Here is a 26,224-nt window from a genome sequence, read left to right as displayed (position 1 = left end):
TTCATCCTTTCACTTGTTTTATTTCCCAAACTTGAAAAAAAAAACACTTTTCAGAAAGAAGAAACAAGACAAGGAAATCATAGGATCTGCCATATTCCAGTATATATACGAAGAGTCATACTAAAAAAAAATGTGCTCTAAAAAAATCAGAAATTGGGTAAAAATGTTACGGACGTGTTTTTATAAAAAGAGAATATTTAAGTGAAATCATTAAGACTAAATCATTGAAAAGCGTTTTTAGCTCACCTGAGCCGAAGGTTCAAGTGAGCTTTTCTGATAACATTTTGTCCGTCGTCCGTCCGTCTGTCCGTCTGTAAACTTTTCACATTTTTGACCAAACTTCGTACAAAGTATTCTTGGGTGAAGGGGAATTTAAATTGTTAAAATGAAGAGCCAAGTCCCCTCACAAGGGGAGATAATTAAGAAAAGACAAAAATAGGGTGGGGTTATAAAAAAATCTTCTCAAGAACCACTGGGCCAGAAAAGCTGAAACTTATATGGAAGTATCCTGGGGTAGTGTAGATTCTAAATTATTAAAATCATGACCCCCGGGGGTAGGGCGGGGCCACAATGGGGAATCAAAGTTTTACACAGAAAAATATAGGAAAAATCTTTGAAAATCTTCTACTCAAGAACCACTGGGCCAGAAAAGCTGAAACGTACGTGGAAGCATCCTGGGGTAGTGTAGATTCTAAATTGCTCAAATCATCACCCCCAGGGGTAAGGCGGGGCCACAATGGGGAATCAAAGTTTTACAATGGGGAATCAAAGCATCCTATGGTAGTGTAGATTTCAAATCGTCTAAATTGTGATCAGTTGGGGAGGGTGGGGTCACAATATGTATTACAAGGGGGAAGTCTGGTAAAGAACGGAGTGGTCAAAGCTTCTCAGGTCAACGATGTGGCCCATGGGCCTCTAGTTGTTTCTTTCTGAGCACAGAGGACATTATTTATTGAAAAGCCCTTGTAAATGCAAGTCTTGATAAGACAAACACTTCAATACCCCGCCTATCGTGACGTCATTCCCTGTGCCTCCCGCTCAGGGGGCGCTATAGTAAAATACTGGTGTAGAACCCTGGGTTTTCACTATTCACTAGATAACCCTCTCCTGATGTAGAACCCTCGGGTTTCCACTACTCACTAGATAACCCCTCCCTTGGTATAGAACCCTTGGGTTTCCACTACTCACTAGATAACCCCTTCCTCAGGTGTAGAACCCTGGGTTTTCACTACTCACTAGATAACCCTGCCCCTGGTGTAAAACCCTGGGTTTCCACTTCTCACTAGATAACTCCTCCCCTGGTGTAGAACCCTCGGGTTTTCACTACTCACTAGATAACCCCTCCCTTGGTGTAGAACCCTGGGTTTTAACTACTCACTAGATAACCCCCTCCTCTGGTGTAGAACCCTGGGTTTCCACTACTCACTAGATAACCCCTTCCCCTGGTGTAGAACCCTGGGTTTCCACTACTCACTAGATAACCCTCCCCTGGTGTAGAACCCTCGGGTTTCCACTACTCATTAGGAAACCCCCTCCCCTGGTGTAGAACCCTGGGTTTTCACTACTCACTAGATAACCCCTTCCTCTGGTGTAGAACCCTGGGTTTTCACTACTCACTAGATAACCCCTTCCTCTGGTGTAGAACCCTGGGTTTCCACTACTCACTAGATAACCCCTTCCCCTGGTGTAGAACCCTGGGTTTTCACTACTCACTAGATAACCCCTTCCTCTGGTGTTGAACCCTGGGTTTCCACTACGCACTAGATAACCCCTTCCTCTGGTGTAGAACCCTGGGTTTCCACTACTCACTAGATAACCCTGGGTTTTCACTACTCACTAGATAACCCCTTCCTCTGGTGTAGAACCCTGGGTTTTCACTACTCACTAGATAACCCTCCCCTGGTGTAGAACCCTCGGGTTTCCACTACCCATTAGATAACCCTCCCCTGGTGTAAAACCCTGGGTTTTCACTACTCACTAAATAACCCCCTCCCCTGGTGTAGAACCCTCGGGTTTCCACTACCCATTAGATAACCCTCCCCTGGTGTAGAACCCTCGGGTTTCCACTACTCACTAGATAACCCCTTCCTCAGGTGTAGAACCCTGGGTTTCCACTACTCACTAGATAACCCCTTCCTCTGGTGTAGAACCCTGGGTTTCCACTACTCACTAGATAACCCGCTGCATTTCATTTCCGGAAATATGCATAGCATTTCCGACATTTTTTGTTTTCCACTAATTTTCTTTTCATTTCAATTTACCTGTGCTAAAGGGAAATTGAATTTTAAAAGTATTTATACCAAAATATTAATGAAAATTCAAAAGAATATATATACATATATGCATATATGTAGCTGGGTTTTCAATGAGCTAAAACTTGTTTCACATTTAATGTGCATAACCCCCTCCCCTGATAGATTTACAAAATTGAATTTCAATGATTTATTTATGTTTATTCCTTAAAATTTTTCATACAAATCTGTTACATATGTACTACATATGTATAAAAATCCCCAAAAAAATGTCGGAAATGAAAACTAGAAAATGTCGGAAATGAAAAGTTGATAATTACCAAAAATTCCGGAAATGAAATGCCTTCCTCTGGTGTAGAACCCTGGGTTTCCACTACTCACTAGATAACCCCTCCCCTGGTGTAGAACCCTGGGTTTTCACTACTCACTAGATAACCCTCCCATGGTGTAAAACCCTGGGTTTCCACCACTCACTAGATAACCCCTCCCCTGGTGTAGAACCCTGGGTTTCCACTACGCACTAGATAACCCCTTCATTTCATTTCCTGGTGTAGCATTTCCCATTTTTTGTTTTCCACATAATTTTCTTTTCATTTCCGAATTACCTTCCTTAAAGGGAAATGGAATTTTTAAAGTATTTATACCAAAATATTGATACAAAATAATAATAATAAAAAATAACTTTACATATATGCATATATGTAGCTGGGTAAAAAAGTTCAATGAGCATAAAACTTGTTTCAAGACATTTAATGTGCACTAAATTAAATGTCAGTGACAGCCCTCCAAGTCACTGATAGATTTACAAAATTGAATTTCAATGATTTATTTCTCTAAATTTTTCATAAGTAAAGTTATCAAATCGGTTACTATAGGTATTACATATGTATTTGAAAAATCCCAAAAAAATGGGAAATGAAAACTAAAAATGTGGAAATGTTGATAATTACCAAAAATTCACTAGATAAATGCCTCCTCTGGTGTAGAACCCTGGGTTTCCACTACTCACTAGATAACCCCTCCCTTGGTGTAGAACCCTGGGTTTCCACTACGCACTAGATAACCCTCCTCTGGTGTAGAACCCTGGGTTTTCACTACTCACTAGATAACCCTCCTCTGGTGTAGAACCCTGGGTTTCCACTACTCACTAGATAACCACTCCCCTGGTGTAGAACCCTGGGTTTCCACTACGCACTAGATAACCCCTTCCTCTGGTGTAGAACCCTGGGTTTCCACTACTCACTAGATAACCCATTCCATCTTTCCAAGCAGAGGATATAATACAAGGACGTGTTTCATTCAATGAATATATCTGTTGTATGTAAACGCCCAAACACTGTGCAATTATTCAAACGTTATAATGGCCAATTATTTTATTTATTACAGTAGGTCAAACTCCAAAATTCATGGTAAACTTAAGAGAAAGTGCTTATACAAATTACTTGATGTTGAAACATAAAAAAATCCGTGGAGCTCGGAAATTCAGAGGTGTAGTATTAAAATAAATATATTAGAAATTGAAATGATACAATTAAATTTATTTTTAAAAAGCAGAGAGTTGAAAGTCAAACAAACTTTTATTATTAATTTTATATAATATATTTTTTTTAATTTCCAGGTCAAATATTTTAAATAATCCAGTTAAATACAAGGCTGTCGCTTGGTTCCGACATGTTTCATACCACGAGGTTGTATTCATTCAGATTTCTGCGCTTTAATTTTAACAATTACTGGCATAGAATACACATGAGTAACCCAGAATAGGAGACGACGTACCCGGAATCGACGACTCAGCTAGACTCTATTAATATGGCAGGAAGAAGCGGTCGGGTGAGAAACAAAACAAACATTTTCTTCTCTCGACAATTTTTTTCATCCTCTACTTTATTAAGGACAGCTAGCAAATACAAGCTAGTGTACATTGTGCACTGCTTTTTATATCTCCTGTATAATTTCACAAACCTGTAGAGAAGAAATTTAATTCACTAAAACATGTAAAATCTAAAATATAATTTTTAGCCTACGTTCATTTTATAAACATATCCATAGGTGCCTGTGTTCTCATCGTAAGAAATGTTCAAGAACTATCTATCTCTCGATACTTCTCATCTTCAAATGTTGAGTATTCTGAGTAGGGAGTGCAGCTGGTTTAGGTTTCATCAAAAGTCAACATGTCCAAAAAATAATTCTACAAATATTATACCCCAAATCAATGTGAGATATAAAGTTGAAACTTTTACAGTTTATGAATATATCATTGTTTAACAGATAGAAAGTATCATTTGAAAACAAATATTTAAAAAGAATATTTTTATCAAGAAAAATATTTATCAAAAAATTTGCATAAATTTCAAACAAATGCACCTGCTTAATTCTGTACTTTTAGTGAAAACCATCATTGCAGAAATAATATAAGTTTATCAATGAAGGACAAGTTGGACGTGAATGGTCTTTAAATGGTCTTATAAAGAATGGCATGTATATAAATACAAGACCCTTTAAAATCCGCCATTTGCAATGTACTTTCGGTTTCAAATCTTAACATTTGGACAAAATAATCAGGGAAAACAACTTTCCAGAGGCTAGCGATGTCCAACTTGCCCCTCATTGATAAAATATATTTCATTTTCTACAAAGGTGGCTTTTGCTAAAAGCATATGGAATTAATGAGGCGATTTATGAAAAATATAAGCAATTTCTAAGAAGATTTATTTCTCGATATATATTTTTAGGTCACCTGAGTAACTCAGGTGACCTATTGCTATCCGTTTTCGTCCGTCGTCGTGCGTCGTGTGTTAACATTTGAACATTTTCAGCTTCTTCTCTGAAACCACTGAACCAATTTCAACCAAATTTGGTATACAGCATCTATGGTGAATTTTATGGTCCCCACTCCCCTGGGGCATGAGGGGTGGGGCCAAAACCACTAAAATTATTGCAATCTTTAAAAATCTTCTTCTTTACTCCTGGACATCAAGCAGGCAAACTGTTGGCATGAAAGTAATGAGCATTGAGTCCTCTACCAAAATTGTGAAATTCGTGGCCCCAGGGTCAGGGGTTCTAGTGCTAGGGTGGGGCTATATAGATTATATAGTGAAAATGCATTATTTCTTTGAAAATCTTTTTCTCTGCTCCTGGGTATTAAATAAACTAACTAAGTAAATAGTTATGATGAGCAAGAGTGCCTCTTCCAAAATTATGAATTTTATGGCCCCAGGGTCAGGGGTTCTGGTGTTAGGGCGGGGCTCTATTGGTTATATAGTGAAAATGCATTTATTCTTTGAAAATCTTTTTCTCTGCTCCTGGGTATTAAGTAAACTAACTAAGTACATAGTTATGATGAGCAAGAGTGCCTCTTCCAAAATTATGAATTTTATGGCCCCAGGGTCAGGTGTTCTGGTTTTAGGGCAGGGCTCTATTGGTTAAATAGTGAAAATGCATTTATTCTTTGAAAATCTTCTTCTCTGCTTCTGGGTATTAAGCAAACTAACTAAGTACATTGTTATGATGAGCAAGAGTGCCTCTTCCAAAATTATGAATTTTATGGCCCCAGGGTCAGGGGATCTGGTGTTAGGGTGGGGCTCTATTGGTTATTTAGTGAAAATGCATTTATTCTTTGAAAATCTTCTTCTTTCCTTCTGGGTATTAAATAAACTAACTTAGTACATAGTTATGATGAGCAAGAATGCTTCTTCCAAAATTGTGAATTTTGTGGCCCCTGGGTCAGGGGTTCTGGCGTTAGGGCGGGGCCCTATTGATTATATAGTGAAAATGCATTAATTCTTTGAAAACCTTCTTCTCTGCTCCAGGGTATTAAATAAACTATGTAAATACATCATTATGTTGATAAAATTGTGAATTTTATGGCCCCATCATTATGTTTTAGGGCAGGGCAAGAAAATGTGAAAATCTTCTTTTTTCCTGGGTATTAAATAAACTAATTAAGTATATAGTTATGATTTTAAATTGTGAATTTTATGGCCCCAGGGTCAGGGGTTCTGGTGTTAGGGGGAGGGGGGCTCTATTGATTATATAGTGAAAATACATTAATTCTTTGAAAATCTGTCCTTTGCTCCTGGGTTTTATGCCAATGATCCAAGAATATATATTTATGATGAAGAAAGGTACATCTAGCAAAATGGTTATTTTTTTTTATGCCCCCCCCCCCCTCCTGGGTTGGGGGAAATAAATTTATGCTTTGAAATCTACTCTTTGGTATTAATCAACCATTTTATGATAAAATTTGCAAAATTTTGAAATATGTGGCCCCAAGGTCAGTGGTTCCTTTGCGATGATGTGCACCACTGGTTATAAAGTGGAAGTGCATTTTCTCTTTGTTACTCTGATCTACCTTTGGGTATTAAGTAAATAGAGTTAGCATTCTAAGTCTATAATTATAATAAGCAATGGTGCCTCTTTCAAAATTGTGAATTGCGAATTTCATAGCCTCTGGTTTAAAACACGAGCCAAATTTAATTGTTTGAAAGTTGTTGCACAATACTCAGGTGACCTATAAGACCCGTGGGCCTCTTGTTATTCATGCAGCATGTATGCTATCAAATGGTACTTTCTATCTTTCAAGGAATGATATATTTATAAGCTGTAAATGTTTCAACTTTTAAACCTCATAGTTTACAAGCTGATATATTGTAACAAGAGGCCCATGGGCCTTATAGGTCACCTGAGCATTATGCAGCAACTTTCCAGTGATTGAATTTGATTCATGTTTTAAGCCAGATGCTACAATGTATGGCATTCACAATTTTGAAAGAGGCACCATTGATCATTATAACTTTACACTTAGCAGTTGCTTAGTTTGGTTACTTTATACCCAAAAGCAGGGTAGGGAAACAAAAAATGCATTTCAACTAATCAGTAATATTCAGCAATAATCAGTAGTGGCCCTACCACACATGAACCCCTGACCCTTAGGCCTAGATCCACACATTGCACAATTTTTGATAAGGCATCCTTGCTTTTCAAAAATATTTGATTAATACCAAGGAGCAGATTTCAAACAATTCATTCATTTTCTGTATGTAAGTATAGCCCCCCCCCCGTCTATGGTACCCCTGACCTTGGGGCCTTGATATTCAAAATTCTGGAAGATTAGGGCCCTTGCTTATAACTATTTAGGTAGTTCATCTGCATAATACCTAGGTGCAGAGAAGAAAATTTTCAAAGAGTTCATGTATTTTCACTATATAATCAATAGAGCCCCGCCTTAACACCAGAACCCCTGACCCTGGGGCCATAAAATTCACAATTTTGGAAGAGGCATTCTTGCTCATCATAACTGTGAACTTAGTTAGTTTATTCAATACCTAGGAGCAGAGAAGAAGATTTTCAAAGAATTCATGTATTTTCACTATATAATCAATAGAGCCCTGCCCTAACACCAGAACCCCTGATCCCGGGTCCATAAAATTCACAATTTTGGTAGAGGCACTCTTGCTCATCATACCTATGGACTTAGTTTATTTAATACCTAGGAGCAGAGAAGAAGGCTTTCAAAGAGTTCATGTATTTTCACTATATAATCAATAGAGCGCCACCCTTACACCAGAACCCCTGACCCTGGGGCCATAAAATTCACAATTTTGGTAGAGACACTCTTGCTCATCATAACTATGCACTTAGTTGGTCTATTCATTTCCTAGAAGCAGAGAAGAAGACTTTCAAAAGAGTTCATGTATTTTCACTATATAATCAATAGAGCCCCGCCTTAACACCAGAACCCCTGACCCTGGGGTCCTAAAATTCACAATTTTGGAAGAGGCATTCTTGCTCATCATAACAATATACATAGTTAGTTTATTCAATACCTAGGAGCAGAGAAGAAAATTTTCAAAGAATTCATGTATTTTCACTATATAATCAATAGAGCCCCACCCTTACACCAGAACCCCTGACCCTGGGTCCATAAAATTCACAATTTTAGTAGAGGCACTCTTGTTCATCATAACTATGCACTTAGTTGGTCTATTTATTTCCTAGAAGCGGAGAAGAAGACTTTCAAAAGAATTCATGTATTTTCACTATATAATCGATAGAGCCCCGCCTTAACACCAGAACCCCTGACCCTGGGGCCATAAAATTCACAATTTTGGAAGAGGCTGACTTGCTCATCATAACTATGAACTTAGTTAGTTTATTCAATACCTAGGAGCAGAGAAGAAAATTTTCAAAGAATTCATGTATTTTCACTATATAATCAATAGAGCCCTGCCCTAACACCAGAACCCCTGACCCTGGGTCCATAAAATTCACAATTTTGGTAGAGGCACTCTTGCTCATCATACCTATGCACTTAGTTTATCTAATACCTAAGAGCAGAGAAGAAGGTTTTCAAAGAGTTCATGTATTTTCACTATATAATCAATACCATAATGCCTTTACACCAGAACCCCTGACCCTGGGGCCATAAAATTCACAATTTTGGTAGAGACACTCTTGCTCATCATAACTATGCACTTTGTTGGTCTATTTATTGCTCAGGAGCAGAGAAGAAGATTTTGAAAGAGTTCATGTATTTTCACTATATAATCAATAGAGCCCCACCCTTACACCAGAACCCCTGACCCTGGGGCCATAAAATTCACAATTTTGGTAGAGGCATTCTTGCTCATCATAACTATGCACTTAGTTAGTTTATTTAATGCCTAGGAGCAGAGAAGAAGATTTTCAAAGAAATAATGCATTTTCACTATATACTTATTTAGCCCCACCCTAGCACTAGAACCCGACCCCAGGGCCATGAATTTCACAATTTTGGTAGAGGACTCATTGCTGAATACAATCATGCAAACAGTTTGACTGTTTGATGTCCAGGAGTAAAGAAGAAGATTTTTAAAGATTGCATTAATTTTAGTGGTTTGGCCCCACCCCTCAGGCCCCAGGGGGGGGGGGGGCAAGGATCATGAAATTCATAATTTTGTTTCCCTTCCCCCATAGATGCTTTGTGCCAAAGTTGGTTGAAATTGGTGGAGTGGTTGCAGAGAAAAAGTGAGAAAAGTTCAAATGTTAACGCACGACGGACGACGCACGACGACGGACGAAAACGGATAGCAATAGGTCATCTGAGTTTACACAGGTGACCTAAAAATAAAAGTTTTGGACAGTTGATCTTTGATAAAACCTTAAAAGATATTTTTAAAAAATGTAGAGAAAAGTAAATTTCAATGTGTGAAAAGGGAATACACATGCACTTCATACATCCATTCTTTGTGTAAAGACCTTTCATTGAGTACCAACAACTTTTACCTTTTAACCTTGACCTTGGTGATTTAAATACGTATGAAAAAATTTAACCTTGGCCATAACATTTGAACGGTAAGGGATAGGGCTTTTATACTCCACATATTTTAATTTTTGTGACAAGACCTTTCATTTGATATCAAGAACCTTGACCCTTTGACCTTGGAGTTTGACCTAAGTTTACACAAAAATCCAAAGTTTTACTTTGGCCCTAGTTTTTAAAGAGTATTTACCAGGAACTTCATACAAGACTTTCATTTAAAATCAACAATTTTAACTTTTGACCTTGAAGAAATCCGTCCCTACGAAAAAACATTAAACTTGACCTTAACTTTTGAACTGCAAAGTCTTCATATATTCATAAACTTCACATACTAGTATGTAAATCCTTATGAGAAGACCTTTCATTGGAAATCAACAACTTTGACCCTTTGACCTTGGAGTTTGACCTACTTTTTACAAACTTTATTCTTGGCCATAACTTTTGAACAGTAAGGACTAGAGCTTTCATACTTTACATTTGTAATCCTTGTGACAAGACCTTTCATTAGATATCAGCAACCTTGATCTTGACCTACTTTTTAAAAACTTTAACCTTGGCCATAACTTTTGAACGGTAAGGGCCAGCGCTTTTATACTTAACCATGTGTAATCTTTGAGACAAGGCCTGTTTTTAGAAACCAACAACCTTGACCCTTTGACCTTGACCCCAGAGTTTGTCCAACCTTCCAAAATGTTAACCTTGGTCATAATCTTTTAATGGGTGGTGCTAGGGTTTTATATTTCACATTTGTATTTCTTTTGAAAAGGCCTTACATTAGGTACCAATATATTTGATCTGCATTTGAGAAAGCGTAACCTTCGATATGTTGCCATACGGGAGCATGTGTTTCACAAACACATCTTGTTTTACTTTGGTGTTCATGCTACATTGTATAGCTAGCTTACGTATGCGCGATGTCATGTTTATTTCGGAAGTTATTGTACATGTATATGCAATAACTTCCGAAATATAATTGATACCCCTTAGCCCCGCCTCCTCCACTTTATCAAGATTTAATTAATGCACAGCGATCTTCAAAGGAAAAACACCGCAATCATGATAAAATTTTATTTAATTGCGTTTTTAATGACCTCTCCCTTTACCGGAAGTACGTTTTTTATTCACGGAAGTACATTAAAGTATTTTGTATCATGGTTGTAGTGTTTTTTCTTTGAGATGCTCAGTCTTTTTTCTCATAAAGCAAAGCATGCTAGAGAGATATCCCCCTTACTGAAAAAAAATATTTTACGAATAAATACACTGTAGTAAAAGGGCTTGCCAATTGAACAAGTAGCCCTTCTGTGGGAAATGAACTGAACTGAGGGGATTGCTACAAGACCATGAATCATCTTGTACATAAGGACAAGCCTTGCAACCGCCCTCCGTTTCTATAAGCTTCGCCAACCTAGGGTGTGTAACATGTATGAGACACTTGATGTTCTTCTAAAATCTTCTAAAATCCGACATCACCCACCTTGCAGCCCTGCGCTGTACAGCCTCAATTTGGTTAATATATGTAACCAAATGAGGGTCCCAAACGCTTGCAACATACTCTGAAAGCTGTGGACATACCACGACCTTGTATGCTAACCGAAGCTGCTCAGTGGTTCCTGGTCGGTATATTTCTGCATAAAAAGCCAAGGGAGCTGTTGGCTTTGTTTGTAACCCAATTAATGTGATTACTTCAATTAAGGTCATCTAATATATGGAGTTTAAGTTGCATTATTGTATTTGGATATCGTATATTTGCAATATTATACCGGTACTCAGACTCATAGAATAAGCAAGTTTCCTTATATATTCTTTTCACGTAACCACAAAGTAGTTTTGTAAGATGTAGCTAGTAAATAACTATAAAACATGATGATCTCAAAAATATACTTTAACAATACTGTAATTGAATACTCAATATTCTCTGTAGTACTTACAAACCATGGACAAGGGAGATTCTGCGGATGAAGAGACCGGCATAGATGACGAGCACAACAAGCACAACGACCCAGCAGGCGACAGTATGTAGAAAACTTTAGTAAAGAAGAAGATCACTTATGGCCTTTTTGGGCCCTTTGAATTTTTGAAAAACTGAAATTGCCCAATTTTGTTAACAATGTATCTCGGAAATGGGAATGTTTTAACATTCGTAGAATATTTAAACGTTTACATGCTTTTTCATAAGTAATTTGTATGTGAGATTTCCAGTTGGCATCACACTGAAAATTAATTCCTAAATGTCTAAATGATGCGTTAATAGAAATATATATGTCATCTATTAGACCAGTTTTAGAATTTGGTGATGTTGTTTGGGATAATTGTGATTATTTATTACAATCTTTATTGGATTATAATCTTTATTGGATCTTTATTGGATTATAATCTTTATTGGAAGAAGTTCAAATTACTGCTGCAAGAATTATTACAGGAATGAGAGTGAACTCATCAAGAACACTTTTATATGATGAATTGTGGTGGAATACATTATCTGACAGAAGGAAAGTGCATAAATTAATATTATTTTACAAAATAGTGTATGGAATAGCGCCACAATACCTTCAAGATCTATCAAGACCTTGTATTCCACCCCATATTCATTAAGAAACAATGATGGTCTTACATTTTTTATTCCTCAAACGAGGACCACATCATATATGAAAAGTTATTTCCCATCTACAATTTAAATATGGAATAAATTACCATACCATATGAAATTTACCAACACTTCTTTCACTAATGCTATTAAAAGACTCATTATAGAACACCCAATAAGCTTTTTAATCATGGAAATCGTAGTCAAATTATTATTCATTGTCAATTAAGAAATAATGCTGGAGTTTAAATGGTGATTTACAGAAAGATTATATATTAAGTGATTGTTCAAAATGTGAAAACTGGTTTTCATACAGAAAATGCGTACCATTTTTTCTTTGAATGCCCATGTTATATTGAGCAAAGAAATACTCTTTTAAATTGTATATCTAGTATAGACCTGCAACATCCAGTATCCCTAACCTTGTACCTTTGGAGAGGGCTTATATATAGGTTATGCCTGCTGCACAATCCATTTTTGTGTTTCTTACATAATATGTTTAAAAAAAAGATCCAAGGGCCACTTATTTCAAAATTTTTGAAATTTTATCGTGAATTTTATTTCATCATAATTTGTTGATTAATATCAAAGTGCAGATTTCAAAGCATTAATTTATATTCAGACTATGTACCCTCCCCGTCCAAATAGGTCTGACCAAGGGGCCCGGAAATTAACTATTTTGAAAGAAACAGCTTTTTTCATCATAAATATGTACTTACATCATTGATATAATACCCAGGAGCAAACGTTTTTCAAGGAATTCATCCATTTTCATTATATAATATTACAGCCCCGCCCTTACACATGAAGCCCTGACCCAGGGGCCCTGAAATTCACAAATCTCAAAGAGGCATTGTTACAACGCACTTTGAAAAATTACGCACTTTGAAAAATTACGCACTTTGAAAAAAAATTTCAACCGTGCGTTAAATTTGAGACCAAATTAACGCACTTTGAAAAAATAAAATTTCTTTTCAAAGTGCGTTAATATCGACCATATTAACCGCACTTTGAAAAAAAATGTATGGCTTGGTCAAACCCCACTAGACCCCTAACCCTGGGGCCATGAATTTCACAATTTTGGTAGAGGACTAAATGCTGATTACAATCATACCTACAGATTGACTGCCTGATGTTCAGGAGTAAAGAAGAAGATTTTTAAAGATGGCAGTAATTTTAGTGGTTTTGGCTCCTACCCCCAAACCCCAGGGGGCAGGGACCATGAAATTCACAATTTATGTTCCAGTTCACCCGTAAATGCTATCTGCCTAAATTGGTTGAAATTGGTCAGCGGTTTCAGAGGAGACGCTAAAAATGTTCAAATGTTAATGCACGACGCATGGCGAACGACGACGGACGATAACGGATAGCAATAGGTCACCTGAGTTGACCTAAAAACAGATTTTAAATCTATTTTTTAATACTGAATATCGAACACAACCTCTGATCTAAAATAAGCAGCCAGTAATTAATAGAACTTTCTCTCAGGATTACAAGATAATTATGTTATTTTTTTAATCAGATGGTGCGCTCATACTATTTTTCGTCTCTGAGTACTCAAATATACTGTTTACATTAAAATTCAAGAACAATTGCATTTCCATAGAGCCTGCATGTGTTACAAAACCTGGAGTTTAAAAAGAAAAAATAATAGGAAATGAAAGTACTAAGTCTCTACTTTATATTAAATTGATGTTTAAAATAACATAAAATGTTAGTCAATAAATTGGTATATCTACAGGGCTGTTATATGCATAAATGAACCAAGCTCTTAAACATTTAATTTGAAAGTGGAAGCAATTGAAAATTATACACAGAGAACAGGTTATTCCAATAAAGAAATCAAATGTGAACAAAATCCTGACTGTCTGCTTGTCAGTGATACTGCCCAATCGGACTGGAACATCGTACACTATTCCGAAATATTTGGGTTGTTATAAAGCTACTTATGAATACACTTAAATACTCACAAAACAAAAAAGTCTTCAACTAGAAAGTACCCGTTAATTGAAGTGTGAGGACATGGATATGAACTTAAAACTATTTTTTAGTTATTGACTTATGTCTTTTGTTGTGTTGCAGCTGTGGAGGTCGTGATTTGGACAAGGGATATGGTTGGCATCCACCACATCACTGGATACGAAGCCACCGCCGAAAATTTGTTTAAGATTGTTGTGGAGGAGAAACAGTTGCCACCAGAAAGTGAAAACATTTTCTCCATCTGGCTGGTGTCTCCCCTGCTTGGTAAGATAACAATGTTGTCTCTGGTAATCTCCAAATCATAATATGGAACGCCAAATTAACATATATTCAAATAATTGCACCTATCTTTAAATAATTTTACCTATATCTTCGAATGAATTGAAGATAAAAGTACAGTTGAATTAAAGATAGGTACAACTGCATTGGAGATAGGTGTAAATAAGTACACCTATCTTTAAATAGTTATACCTAGGTAAAAATGAATAATACCTATCTTTAATGGAATTACACATATCTTCAATTCAATTAAAGATAGATTCAATTGAATTATACCTATCTCTAATTCATTGAAGATGGGTATAATTGATTTGAAGATATAATGTATGTTCAATCAAAACATATTCACAAAGGATATGAAGATAGGTACAATTCAATTATACCTAGGTTGAACTCGTTTTGTGTTGTTGAAAATAATGAACGCCCCCTTGGAAACAATACTGTATAGGGGGAAAATAACTCGCGGTGTTAATATTCGCTATATTCACGGTGTTAATAAATCCGTGAATTCAAGAAACAGTGAATAAATTTTCAATAATCTCCAGGTTTTATTTGGAATTTTGAGAATAGACAACGATAGGGCTACATACATGTACGCGAAGTAGTTGGTCATTTTGGCCGGTAATTATGAGTAGTATACTCGTCATTCAATTAATTTAATTATCACGCTTACCTTAAATTCAAATCAGCAGATAATAACCCGTATTTGTTAAACAAGCTGTTTTAATAGCCAACGCTACATGTTTCATCAATCAAAACACGTGGGTCTTGGGTTTTGATCACCCGTGCGTAACTAATGTTACCACGTGTATTTGTTACTGCATTATCATATGCATGCATATGAGTTTTTCATATCGACAGTTTGGTTTTAAAAAATCATTCAAATAACTACAGAACTTACTGAAGATGTGGAAGGATATTTCGTCGACCTTTTCCAACATTAACACATTTATTACCGTCCAGTGCTTTTTCGTTGCATTGTATCGAAGATCTTAGGGTGTACACGCACTCATTGTTATAGCGTATAGGAAAGACATTTGATGTTTAGAGTCAAGGACTTTCGATAACTGCACTTGTATTAATTAATCGTCATTTTTTTTTTATATCAAATCAAATTATTTTACTTAAACTTACCCCGTTGTTCGTGAAATAAAGTCATAACACTGATTATTATTAATATCGTTTACATGTAGCTATGGTAGGGATAAACGGATATAGACAAGGGAGGTAACTTTTATTATGTACCAATTCCGCGAATTCAAGAAACCGCGATCGTGTCAAATGAGAAAAAACGTGAAAATTACAACCCGTGAAATTAATCCCCTATACAGTATTGAACATTGAGGGAAACGCATAGAACCTACAGGAGCGATGACAACGATCGAGGATGAAAGGAGAAAATGAAGATAAATTCAAAAGCACCATATACTTATTGAAATATACATGTATATCATGAATGGCAGCCAAATGAAGATTCCGAAAAACTTTGATTGCTGTGATTTACCGGAAATGACGTATGATGAAGGGAGAAGTTATTATTGCCAATGGCTCACTAATTGAAGATAGGTTCAATTCAATTGTACCTATCTTTAAATCAATTATAAATACCTATCTTCAGTTCATTGCATTTGTACCTTAATCTTCAGATCAATTGTACCCATCTTCAAATGAATTAAAGATAATTATGTATAACTGAATTGTACCTATCTCTAATTCATTTGAAGATAGGTATAATTGATTTAACGATAGGTACAATTCATTTGAAGATAGGTACAATTATTTGAATATACATGTATGTTAATTTGGCGTTCCATATTATGCAAATATAGCTCTAAAGAAGTACCATAGAAATTAACATTGCTTAATAACAGGTTTTTGATTGGTAGATTTTATGAATTATGTCTATGTTGTGAAACCTAGTAGATTTTAATATATTAGGCTAATGAATTAATTATAACCATGATAACACAATCATTTTATATGGATTGAAAATTTATTTCTTAAATTGACCAAAAGTTATCATGGTTGGCAATTCCTCAGTGTACACTTTCATAATTGTATATAATTATATCATATATAACATACTCCAGCATGCTAGAGGTTCACGGAGAGATACTTTTAACTTGGCGCTGTGAGGTATGTAAGGATGTAAAGGGATGTAAACCAAGGCTCTTACTTGTAGGAGTACATAGCACCCATCTCATGTAGTTCAAATATTGGGATTAAACTTAATCTGATTTTAAACTGAAGATTCAGTATACAGCGAAACAAGTTCATAAGAAAGTGTCAGGGACAGACAATTTTCTTTGTTAAAAGCTTTATTCGTTATATCCATTAAGTTAATGGATATTAATTAATTAATTATATTTTGAAGTTATGGGGAAAATCGCTTAATTCGTTTTAAGTGTCAATTTGTTTAAGCGTGTTGGCCATACTCCTCTTTTACAGTATATGCAAGTATTTCTTTGTTTTATACAAATGAGAATAATTTGTTTTTGCATAAGATCTTTTGTCCTTCCAGAACTAAGATTAAAAAAGAATCACATACCATTCCAGTTTGCACAGTTGTGGGACGAGTACTGTGAGTTGTACACAGATGCTAATCCCGATGAAATCTCAAGAGGTATGACATTTCTCACCAGGAAAAATGTAAAGTTTTATTAAATATTTAGCAAATACTTAGCAAATACTTCTGGTAAGGTTGGTCAAAAAAAGTAGAAAATGGTCTACGCTACTGTAGATTCCTATTTATCCGTGCTAAATTAATTATCGCGTAATTTTGCAAGAAGCACAACCAAATTAAATTACTCGCTTTAATATTTATGGACAGGTGCTGAAATATATCTAAAAAATTCTTGATCAACCATCCATTCACGAATTATTATTATTCTTGCGATTTGACGTTGAAGAGCCAAATCTCGATAATAATAATTACTCACGAAAAATAAAGAAACTACAGTATTCACTTCTATTTTTTGTACTTTTTACCTCGACAGATGAACCTGTTGTGATGTTCCAGAGAAATGTATTTCTTACTCTTGAAGAGGAAATGAAGGTACGTAATAAATAATTGCTTTTACTAACAATTCATTGATTCACAAAAATAAAACCTTTTTGGATATTCTTGTGACATATAAATGCGTAAAACTGAAGTAACTTGTAGATTTCGGATGAAGTGGTCTTGAACTTGCTGTACCATGAAGCCAAATTTAACGTGATAGAGGGTCGATATGTGTTACAAGCGGAGGAATATGACCAGTTGGCAGGAATTCAGGCGTTAATTCATCTAGAACATTACAATGAAAAAACACACACACTGGAACACTACAAGTAAGTACCAGATATAATTTGGAACAATTCATTGTGTTTTAAGTGGTGAAACATCTACAATATTATTTTACATACTGTATGCAGAGTAATCTCGCCCTATGTTATATCTGCAAACGAGTTTGCCCTATCCTTAATTTACAAGATACAGTTTTGTTAGAAAGACATGTTGCTGTTTAGTCTAATTTTTTTCCTGTTAAGGACAGTCGATACAAACAAAAATGGATGCCTGGATTGGTATATATTTTTTGGCCTAGTTTCACTGCAAATGATGCAAATAATAAATTTCTAGAATATAAAGAAATTGTAAACCTTCTGTAATGTTTAAAGGTCTGCCTGTCTGAAACAATCCTTACTAATCTACACAAATATTTTTCACTTTAAATTCCATTTAAAGTGAAAAAGTTAAAAACTACGCGGTGAAAGTTATTCATTTTATTCGTTTAAACCACAGGGGCTTGTCACGAAATATTTATCTTCTTTTAATAAAGTTACCCCTACTATAAAAATACACAGTGTATTTTTATAGTAGGGGTAACTTTATTAAAAGAAGATAAATATTTCGTGACAAGCCCCTGTGGTTTAAACATGACCGAAGTTGTAATTTTCAAATTCTTTGACAAAAGTTTGTTTGTATCATCTGTACTTAAGATTAGCTCACTTATGACAAAGATGTGTTTGTGAAACACTATGTGCCCGGCGGCAACAAAGTTTAAAAGAGCTATTTTTAGCATATAGGTCACAGTCAAGGTCAAAAGGTCATTGAATTTGGTGTCATTTGAAAAAAACTTAATTTGTGGAGTATGCATATCAAATATGAAGTCTCTATCTCTCAAGGTTGAAAAGTAATGGCGAACGGAAAAGTTGACAACAGACAGAGAGACAAACAGACAGACAGGACAAAAACAATATATACGCCCCGATCAATCGATACGGGGGCATACAAACGGGGGAAAAATTTCCATGATATACCGCATAGAAGAAATATGTAGATTATAAAAGCAATGATTCATGATTGAACCATATAGTATGTACTGTAATGTTTTTTTCTCTATGGGGTGTTTGTTTTTACCCGCGTCACAAAATATTGTGGATCCCGTGTATAAATTCAGGAACTCTAGATCTTTATAGATCTAACATAAGAACAACGACAAAGTTCGTTTCAACGATTGTATTAATAATATCTAAGTGCATGCAGTTTTACAAATCAAATCCAAGCTATGTATATCAGCTCACTAACTCTCTCCCTTATATACCCTGTCTGACACCTAACGTGATTTAGGGCACTTGTTAGGAGGGCGTTAGGCTCCATCGTTAGGGCACCTGTTAGGGCGTTAGGCTCCATCATTAGGGCACCTGTTAGGGCATTAGGCTACATCGTTAGGGCACTTGTTAGGGCGTTAGGCTCCATCGTTAGGGCACCTGTTAGGGCGTTAGGCTCCATCATTAGGGCACCTGTTAGGGCATTAGGCTACATCGTAAGGGCACCTGTTAGGGCAATCGGCTCCAAGTATTAGGGCCTCTGCACCATCGTTAGGTGTCAAGACACTTGATACATTTAGGGCATCTGATAAGCGCCATATATTAAGGACACTAATTAGGCTCCAAGATTAGGGCACCAATCAGATACCATGGATAGGGCTTATCAGATAAATAAAATTCTTATCTTTTTTTATTTATAACAATAACATATTTTCATATAAAACAAAAACATTACAGTACGTCCTTGGTCAATGTTTGTGGTAAATTTCGAGAACCAGTATATTATAATCAGTATCCATGATATGATTTAGCTCCAACATTGAAATCATGTATATATAATTTTAACAGAGAAGAGCTTCATAAGTTCTACCCAGCACATATGCGGAAACCAAAGAATACAAAATTTTTCAACTTCGGTGGAAACAGGAACGATGAAGCACTAGAGGTCAGAGTTCAGAGCATGCATCAACAGATCAGTGCCGAGTATAAAAACACCGACATAAAAGAAGCACTGGGTAAATTGTACAGGAAATACCTGGAGGTCTGCTGGCAGTATGCTTTCTATGGGTAAGTTTTCAATGAGTAAGTTTTCTATAAGTAAGTTTTCTTTGAGTAAGAAATCTATGAGTAAGATTTCTATGGGTAAGATTTTTATGGGTAAGATTTCTTTGAGTATATATGTTTTCTATTTGTAAGTTTTCTATGGGCAAGTTTTCTATGAGTTATAATTAGTTTAATATGGGTAAGTTTTCTATGAGTAAGTTTTCTAATGGGAAAGTTTAATTTCTATGGGTAAGATTTCTATAGTTAAGATTTCTATGACTAAGTTTTCTATGGTTAAGTTTTCTGTGGGTAAGAATTCTGTGGGTAAGTTTTCTATGATTAAATTTTATATGGGTAATTGTTTTCTATGGGAAAGTTTTCTATTGGTAAGTTTCTACATTGATTTGAATCTTATGAACCTCATTATTTCCAACATTGATATTTTGAATACCATTGCAGATATGTTAAAGAAGTTGAAAATTACAACAACTAATTTACCTCTCAGCCTAATCAAGTTTTAGATAGAAGTTTAACTGTATGCATACATGTGTACTTAACTAAACTGATGGTCAAACTCCTTCAGAATTTAAATTCTTGTATTAATACCTCTGTAAGTGTCAGATTTTAACTGTAATATACTGATGTGTTTATCTGCAGAAGTGCCTTTTTTGAGGGGAGGGTTCAGAAGCCGGTAGGAAAGATAATAGGCCACCTTCCCGGCGTGGACAAAGACATAGACGTCCTGATCGCTCTGAACACAGACGGGATCTGTATCATTGATCAGCTGAGAGAGGTAGGGATACAATCTAGGTTTTAAGAGGAAGCTCTAAACACAGGACACTAAAGAGTTCTAATTGTAGGGTATTTTTATGTTGTTAGAGTGATCTGCCCTTAGAGGTGTGAAAGAAAAAATGGTTATTTACAGTTAATTACCTGGTACACAATTTTTAGCTCTACTGGTCAGAGACTAGAAGAGCTTATGCGATAGTAATGCGTCCGTCGTCCGTCCGTCTGTCTGTCCGTCTGTCTGTCTGTCCGTCTGTCTGTCTGTCTGTAAACAATCTTTCAAAATGCTACTCCTCCTACAGTTTTGGTCTGATTTCAATATAACTTGGCACACAGGTAGACTACACTAAGATACATAATTCTGTGTATCGGTTTTTGATTTTGATTAACGGTGTTGCCGTTGTTACTAAAAATAGAAATTTCTGTGAAATTCTTTCAAAATGCTACTTCTCCTACAGTTTTGGTCTGATTTCAATATAACTTGGCACATAAGTAGACTACACTAAGATACGTAATTCTGTTTATTGGTTTTGGATTTCAATGAACGGTGTTGCCGTTGTTACTAAAAATAGAAATTTCTGTGAAATTCTTTCAAAATGCTACCTCTCCTACAGTTTTGGTCTGATTTCAATATAACTTGGCACACAAGTAGACTACACTAAGATACATAATTCTGTATATCAATTTTTGATTTCGATGAACGGTGTTGCCGTTGTTGCTACAAATAGAAATTTCTGTGAAATTCTTTCAAAATGCTACTCGTCCTACAGTTTTGGTCTGATTTCGGTATAACTTGGCTCACAAGTAGACTTAACTAAGATACATAATTCTGTTTATCGGTTTTTGATTTCGATGAACGGTGTTGCCTTGTTACTAAAAATAGAAATTTCTGTGAAATTCTTTCAAAATACTACTCCTCCTACAGTTTTGGTCTGATTTCAGTATAACTTGGCACACAAGTAGACTACACTAAGATATACGTAATTCTGTATATTGGTTTTTGATTTCGATGAACGGTGTTGCCATGGTAACTAAAAATAGAAATTTCTGTTAAAAAATCTCAAAATGCTACTTTTCCTGCAGTTTAAGTCTGATTATAATATAATGTGGCATGCAAGTAGACTATACTAAGAACATAAAGAGACTTAATCAAGGATCATTATTCTTTTTATTGCTGTGGTAAAGTTTCAATTCCCAACTTCTTAAGAACTTTTCTCTTCCTTTGCTATAAGTACAAACCAGTAGAGCTTCAGTCTCGACAGAGACTTCTGGTTAATAGACTAAAATATGCTTAGCATTATATTAGACCAAGAATAAGTAAATGAATTTGTTATTTCCATTAATTTTCCCAATGTAAGTAAACAAAAGTGTTTTTGTTCACATTAGTCTATTGTCTTTGAACATTTTTCCTGCAGAATTAGGGCAGGTACCTTGTGTTGAAAATGAATTTAAGATTTTTTTGGGGGGGGGGTGAACCTGAGTTGCTAAATTTTACATTTAACAAAGGAATATAATTTTAATGCATTTATTCGATATAACGATTTCAGTATTCATTTCACAACGACATGTATAGCGCATATTTGTAAAATCCTAAGTGTAGTACATCTAGTGATAAATTAAGTATGTTGAAGTTGTTTTCTATACTTATGAATGTGATAAATCTTTGGTGTTTTTTTTCGTGGTGATTAAAGTCTTTTTCTAAATTTATAATTGTGATAAATCTTTGATTTTTGTTTTGTAAATAAAGTTGTCTAAACTTATGAATTTCTTATTTGTAGGAACCAATGCTGGCCGTGCCGTATGAAGATCTTTCCTGGCATCTGAAAACCTTTAAAAAGGAGGAAAACAGAATGCCTGTCCTTTTACTGCAGTTACTGGTCAAGAACGAGAATGGAGATACAATCTCCAAAGTTCTACCAGTGTTCTCCAAACAGGTAAAATTTCAGCAAATTAAAATACTATAGTTTTTTCAGCCAGGTAGAATTTTACTCATGTGCTTCAGCAATTGAATTTTACTCATATGCTTCAGCAAATTAAATTACTACAGGTGATGTTCAGCCAGGTAAAATTTTCCCGACTGCATTAATTTCATTTCCGGAATTATTTGTAGTTATTAAATTTTCATTTCCGACATATTTTAGTTTTCATTTCCGACTTTTTTTTTTTTGTTTTCATTTCCGACATTTTTCAGATAGCTTCTTTAGTAACTGATTTGAAGACTTCACCTATGAAAACTTTAAGGAATGATTCATAGATAAATCATTGAAATCCAATTTCTGAGTTTTGAAAATTTATTAACGAAGCGACTGTGAAAATGGAAAATGCAGGCAACTACATTAAAATTCGAGCAATTGACTCAATGTTTACTCTGTGCAGATGTGAAGTAGAAAAATTAAAGTTTTGTGTAGAGCAGTATAATATACATGTATGCGTTATCAACCAGAGTGAAAATTCGATTAGAGTACATCAAGTGTCTTGGACATAAGTTTGGTGCTGTCACTGACATTTAATTTGATGCACATTTAAATGTGATGAAAAAGTTGTATGCTCATTGAACTCTTTTACCTAGATTTAGTGCTATATGTAAGCATATCATAGATGGATTATGTTTAATTTGTTAATTAATATTTTGCAATAATTACTTTTAAAATTCCATTTTCACTTACTTGGAAAACATTAAATTGCGGCACAGGTAAATTCCGGAAATTAAAACAAAATCATGTCAGAAATGAAATTTTAAAAAATGTCGGAAATTCTATGCAGATTTCCAGAAATAAAATGCAGCCAATTTACCTTTGTCCTTCAGCAAAGTAAATTACTACAAGTGTTCTCTAACCAGGTAAATAGTACATGTGTTCTCACGTTAGGTATGTATTACATGTATTCTTTAATGATAAATGACTTTTGGTATTTGTTTTTATGTAAACATCGTTTAAGGTAAATAAAAATATGGCAAGGTTGTGTATACACAGATTGATACAGCAATATGGCAAGGTTGTGTATACACAGATTAATACAGCAATATGGCAAGGTTGTGTACACACAGATTTATACAGCAATATGGCAAGGTTGTGTACACACAGATTTATACAGCAATATGGCAAGGTTGTGTACACACAGATTTATACAGCAATATGGCAAGGTTGTGTACACACAGATTTATACAGCAATATGGCAAGGTTTTTGTACACACAGATACATATAGCAATATGGCAAGGTTGTGTATACACAGATTTGTACAGCAATATGGCAATGTTGTTTATACACAGATTTATACAGCAATATGGCAAGGTTGTGTACACACAGATTTATACAGCAATATGGCAAGGTTGTGTATACACAGATTTATGCAGCAGTATGGCAAGCTTGTGTACACACAGATACATACAGCAATATGGCAAGGTTGTGTATACACAGATTTATACAGCAATATGGCAAGGTTGTGTACACACAGATTTATACAGCAATCTGAATTTATTGAAATACTGAAGAAAAGTTGTATCAGGTATTCAATATTTGTAGGCAAATATGATGGATGCTTTGATTGATTCATGTGTAAAGAGGAAACTCCGTTTAGAAAAGATGGTTAAGAAGGCTGCTGAAAAAAGTGCCAAGGATGGAGCCAGGAAGGACGTAGTAGAAAGTGCCCAGGATGGAGCCAGGAAGGATGGAGAAGAGAGTGCCCTGGATGGACCCAGGAAATACAGGAACGGTAATGTAGCTGGTGTTGCTGATTATATTGAGGGGGAGGGGGAATGGATGTTTTAATGGGGAAGATATCATATAAAAGCCTAGTATTGCTTTTGCCCAATGTAAAAATCATCTAAAACGGGACAGTTGAGGAGTCTTTAATGAAACCTTGTAACATATTTTAGTTTACTGAAGGAATTTTGGATAACTCTTTGTGTACTGTAATCACACAATCAATTATATCTTAATTCCTACGCTTTATGGCCTATAACCATCATCTTGAAATATAGTTATAGAAAATTTACATAACTTTGCATTCTGTTTTCAGAAAATTTTTGTTGCAAGATATCAAACAAGCTGGATAAAATGAACTTAGTAAAAGTTCCATAGGGAGGTAAGGAAAACTACACTTACATGTGTGATATGCATTTGTTTGTAATTAGATGACTTAAAATTTATATTAGCATTCATTGAATTGATATTCATGAAGGAGAGGAAGTTTGCTGGAAAGGAGATCTGTAATGAGGCATTATTAAGATAAATATTGACTAAACCTAAAACATTTCTGATACCTGCATGCTTAGTTTCATCTTTGCTTACCGAGGATTTCTGGTCTGCTACTTGTACTACTGTTATCTTCATAAACCCTTATTGTAAGGAAAGAAGCAGATCAAAATAACCTTGCATAAAATGGACTGTGTTGAGAAAATAAAATGAAGAAAAAAATTGATAATGAAGATTGGTTACTACTTGCATGGTTAAGGTAGTTTCTAAAACAGTTGATTATTACTTAAGCTAAAAATCCTCTACTCCACAGAAATAAAGTGATAATAAAATATTTAAACAAAATTGTTTATATTGTATTTTGAGTCTAGACTGACCAACCTAGAACAGTGCATATTGCTGATTGAGTTGTTGTTAAACCTTGCAAGAGTAAGCATTATAAACAACATCTGAAGAACTACAATAATTTCTTTTCAGGGAAGATTATTAAGCCCTCATGAGAGATTTAGGAAAACATCGGTGGACCGCGATAATTAAAATTTGTGCATAATACACAGTAGACATTTCATTTTGTTAGTGGACTGTCACTAAAGGAGAAAAGACCCTGAGTTATAAACTTTTGTAGCCTCTCTCTCTACCAGTATATTCAAACCATTACCTAGGAAGTGAATTCATCAAGACTCCAAATGACAGTTTTGTAAATTAGAAGAAATTAGAAGAAATGTTATGAGTGACTTAAATAATAACATAACTGATTATGATGTGTTGAAAAATCTAAACCTCTTTCGGTCAGCATAAGTTAACTTTTGTTACAATATAAGTGTATACAGATGTTTTTTGTTTGTTTTTCTGATCCATTCATATTTTGTACCTACATGTATTAGTTAGCAGAGCTATGCACGCCATCAGTTGTGTGAAGATTACTTATATATACTGGTATATATGTACATTTTAAGTTGTCTTTGTGTCTTAGACCTCTTAGTCTTAATTTTTTTTTACTTTATCCATGTGTTAAATTGAATTAATAATTAAAAACTAATGAAGTTCAAAATAGTTTTTTTATAACTAACATGACTAATTTGCAATAATTAACGTATTCATGTATATTGCAAGGTATGTTTTAAAGACTTTTTTTTGTTTTTATGGACTCGCGAATATTTAGACCACATAGTCTATCTTTTTGTCATTTACAGTTGGGTATATTTTTATGTATGTATTTTTATATTTTTTACATTATGTTTTGTAAATTTTGCAAAGATTGAATGTAAGAAAATTCTTCGCAAGTCCTACATATTTTTGGTAGTTTTCTACGTATGATTTATATATTTATCGTTATTTTCCCTTTTAAACTGTGATATTGTATGTATATATGCATACATAACTAGATCTCCATGTCAACTGTAGTATATTTTTTTCTTTTAAAAAATTATTTTAAAAATTGAAATAAATTAGAAATTCTTGGTAGTTTTTCTTTTTTGTGACCTCTTGAATCTAAAG

General features: G+C 34.9%; 1 protein-coding gene across 1 annotated transcript; it reads left to right on the top strand.

Annotated features, from left to right (window-relative positions):
- The first annotated feature begins 3,914 nt into the window (after positions 1-3,914).
- LOC134234361 (FERM domain-containing protein 8-like) lies at positions 3,915-25,919 on the top strand. Its single transcript, XM_062716421.1, has 12 exons — positions 3,915-4,082; positions 11,474-11,564; positions 14,219-14,380; positions 16,917-17,018; positions 17,392-17,450; positions 17,559-17,725; positions 19,553-19,771; positions 20,405-20,540; positions 22,312-22,467; positions 24,056-24,245; positions 24,552-24,617; positions 25,205-25,919. Exons 1-11 carry the CDS (start codon positions 4,062-4,064, stop codon positions 24,611-24,613), a joined length of 1,365 nt encoding a protein of 454 aa, XP_062572405.1. The 5' UTR covers positions 3,915-4,061; the 3' UTR covers positions 24,614-24,617; positions 25,205-25,919.
- The last annotated feature ends 305 nt before the right edge of the window (positions 25,920-26,224 follow it).

The sequence above is a fragment of the Saccostrea cucullata genome, unplaced genomic scaffold (genome assembly GCF_032062105.1).
Source record: "Saccostrea cucullata isolate Sc308-1 unplaced genomic scaffold, CSIRO_AGI_Scuc_v1 ctg575, whole genome shotgun sequence".
Lineage (NCBI taxonomy): Eukaryota > Metazoa > Mollusca > Bivalvia > Ostreida > Ostreidae > Saccostrea > Saccostrea cuccullata.
Note: the sequence above shows the minus strand (reverse complement) of the source record. Positions and strands in the feature narration are given on the sequence as shown.

Excerpts from the sequence above, each read along its gene's own strand:
- LOC134234361 (XM_062716421.1), top strand. The coding sequence starts at position 4,062 with ATGGCAGGAAGAAGCGGTCGG. Across the intron at positions 4,083-11,473 it reads TGGCAGGAAGAAGCGGTCGG|TACTTACAAACCATGGACAA; the intron begins GTGAGAAACAAA and ends TATTCTCTGTAG. Across the intron at positions 24,246-24,551 it reads ACCCAGGAAATACAGGAACG|AAAATTTTTGTTGCAAGATA; the intron begins GTAATGTAGCTG and ends TTCTGTTTTCAG.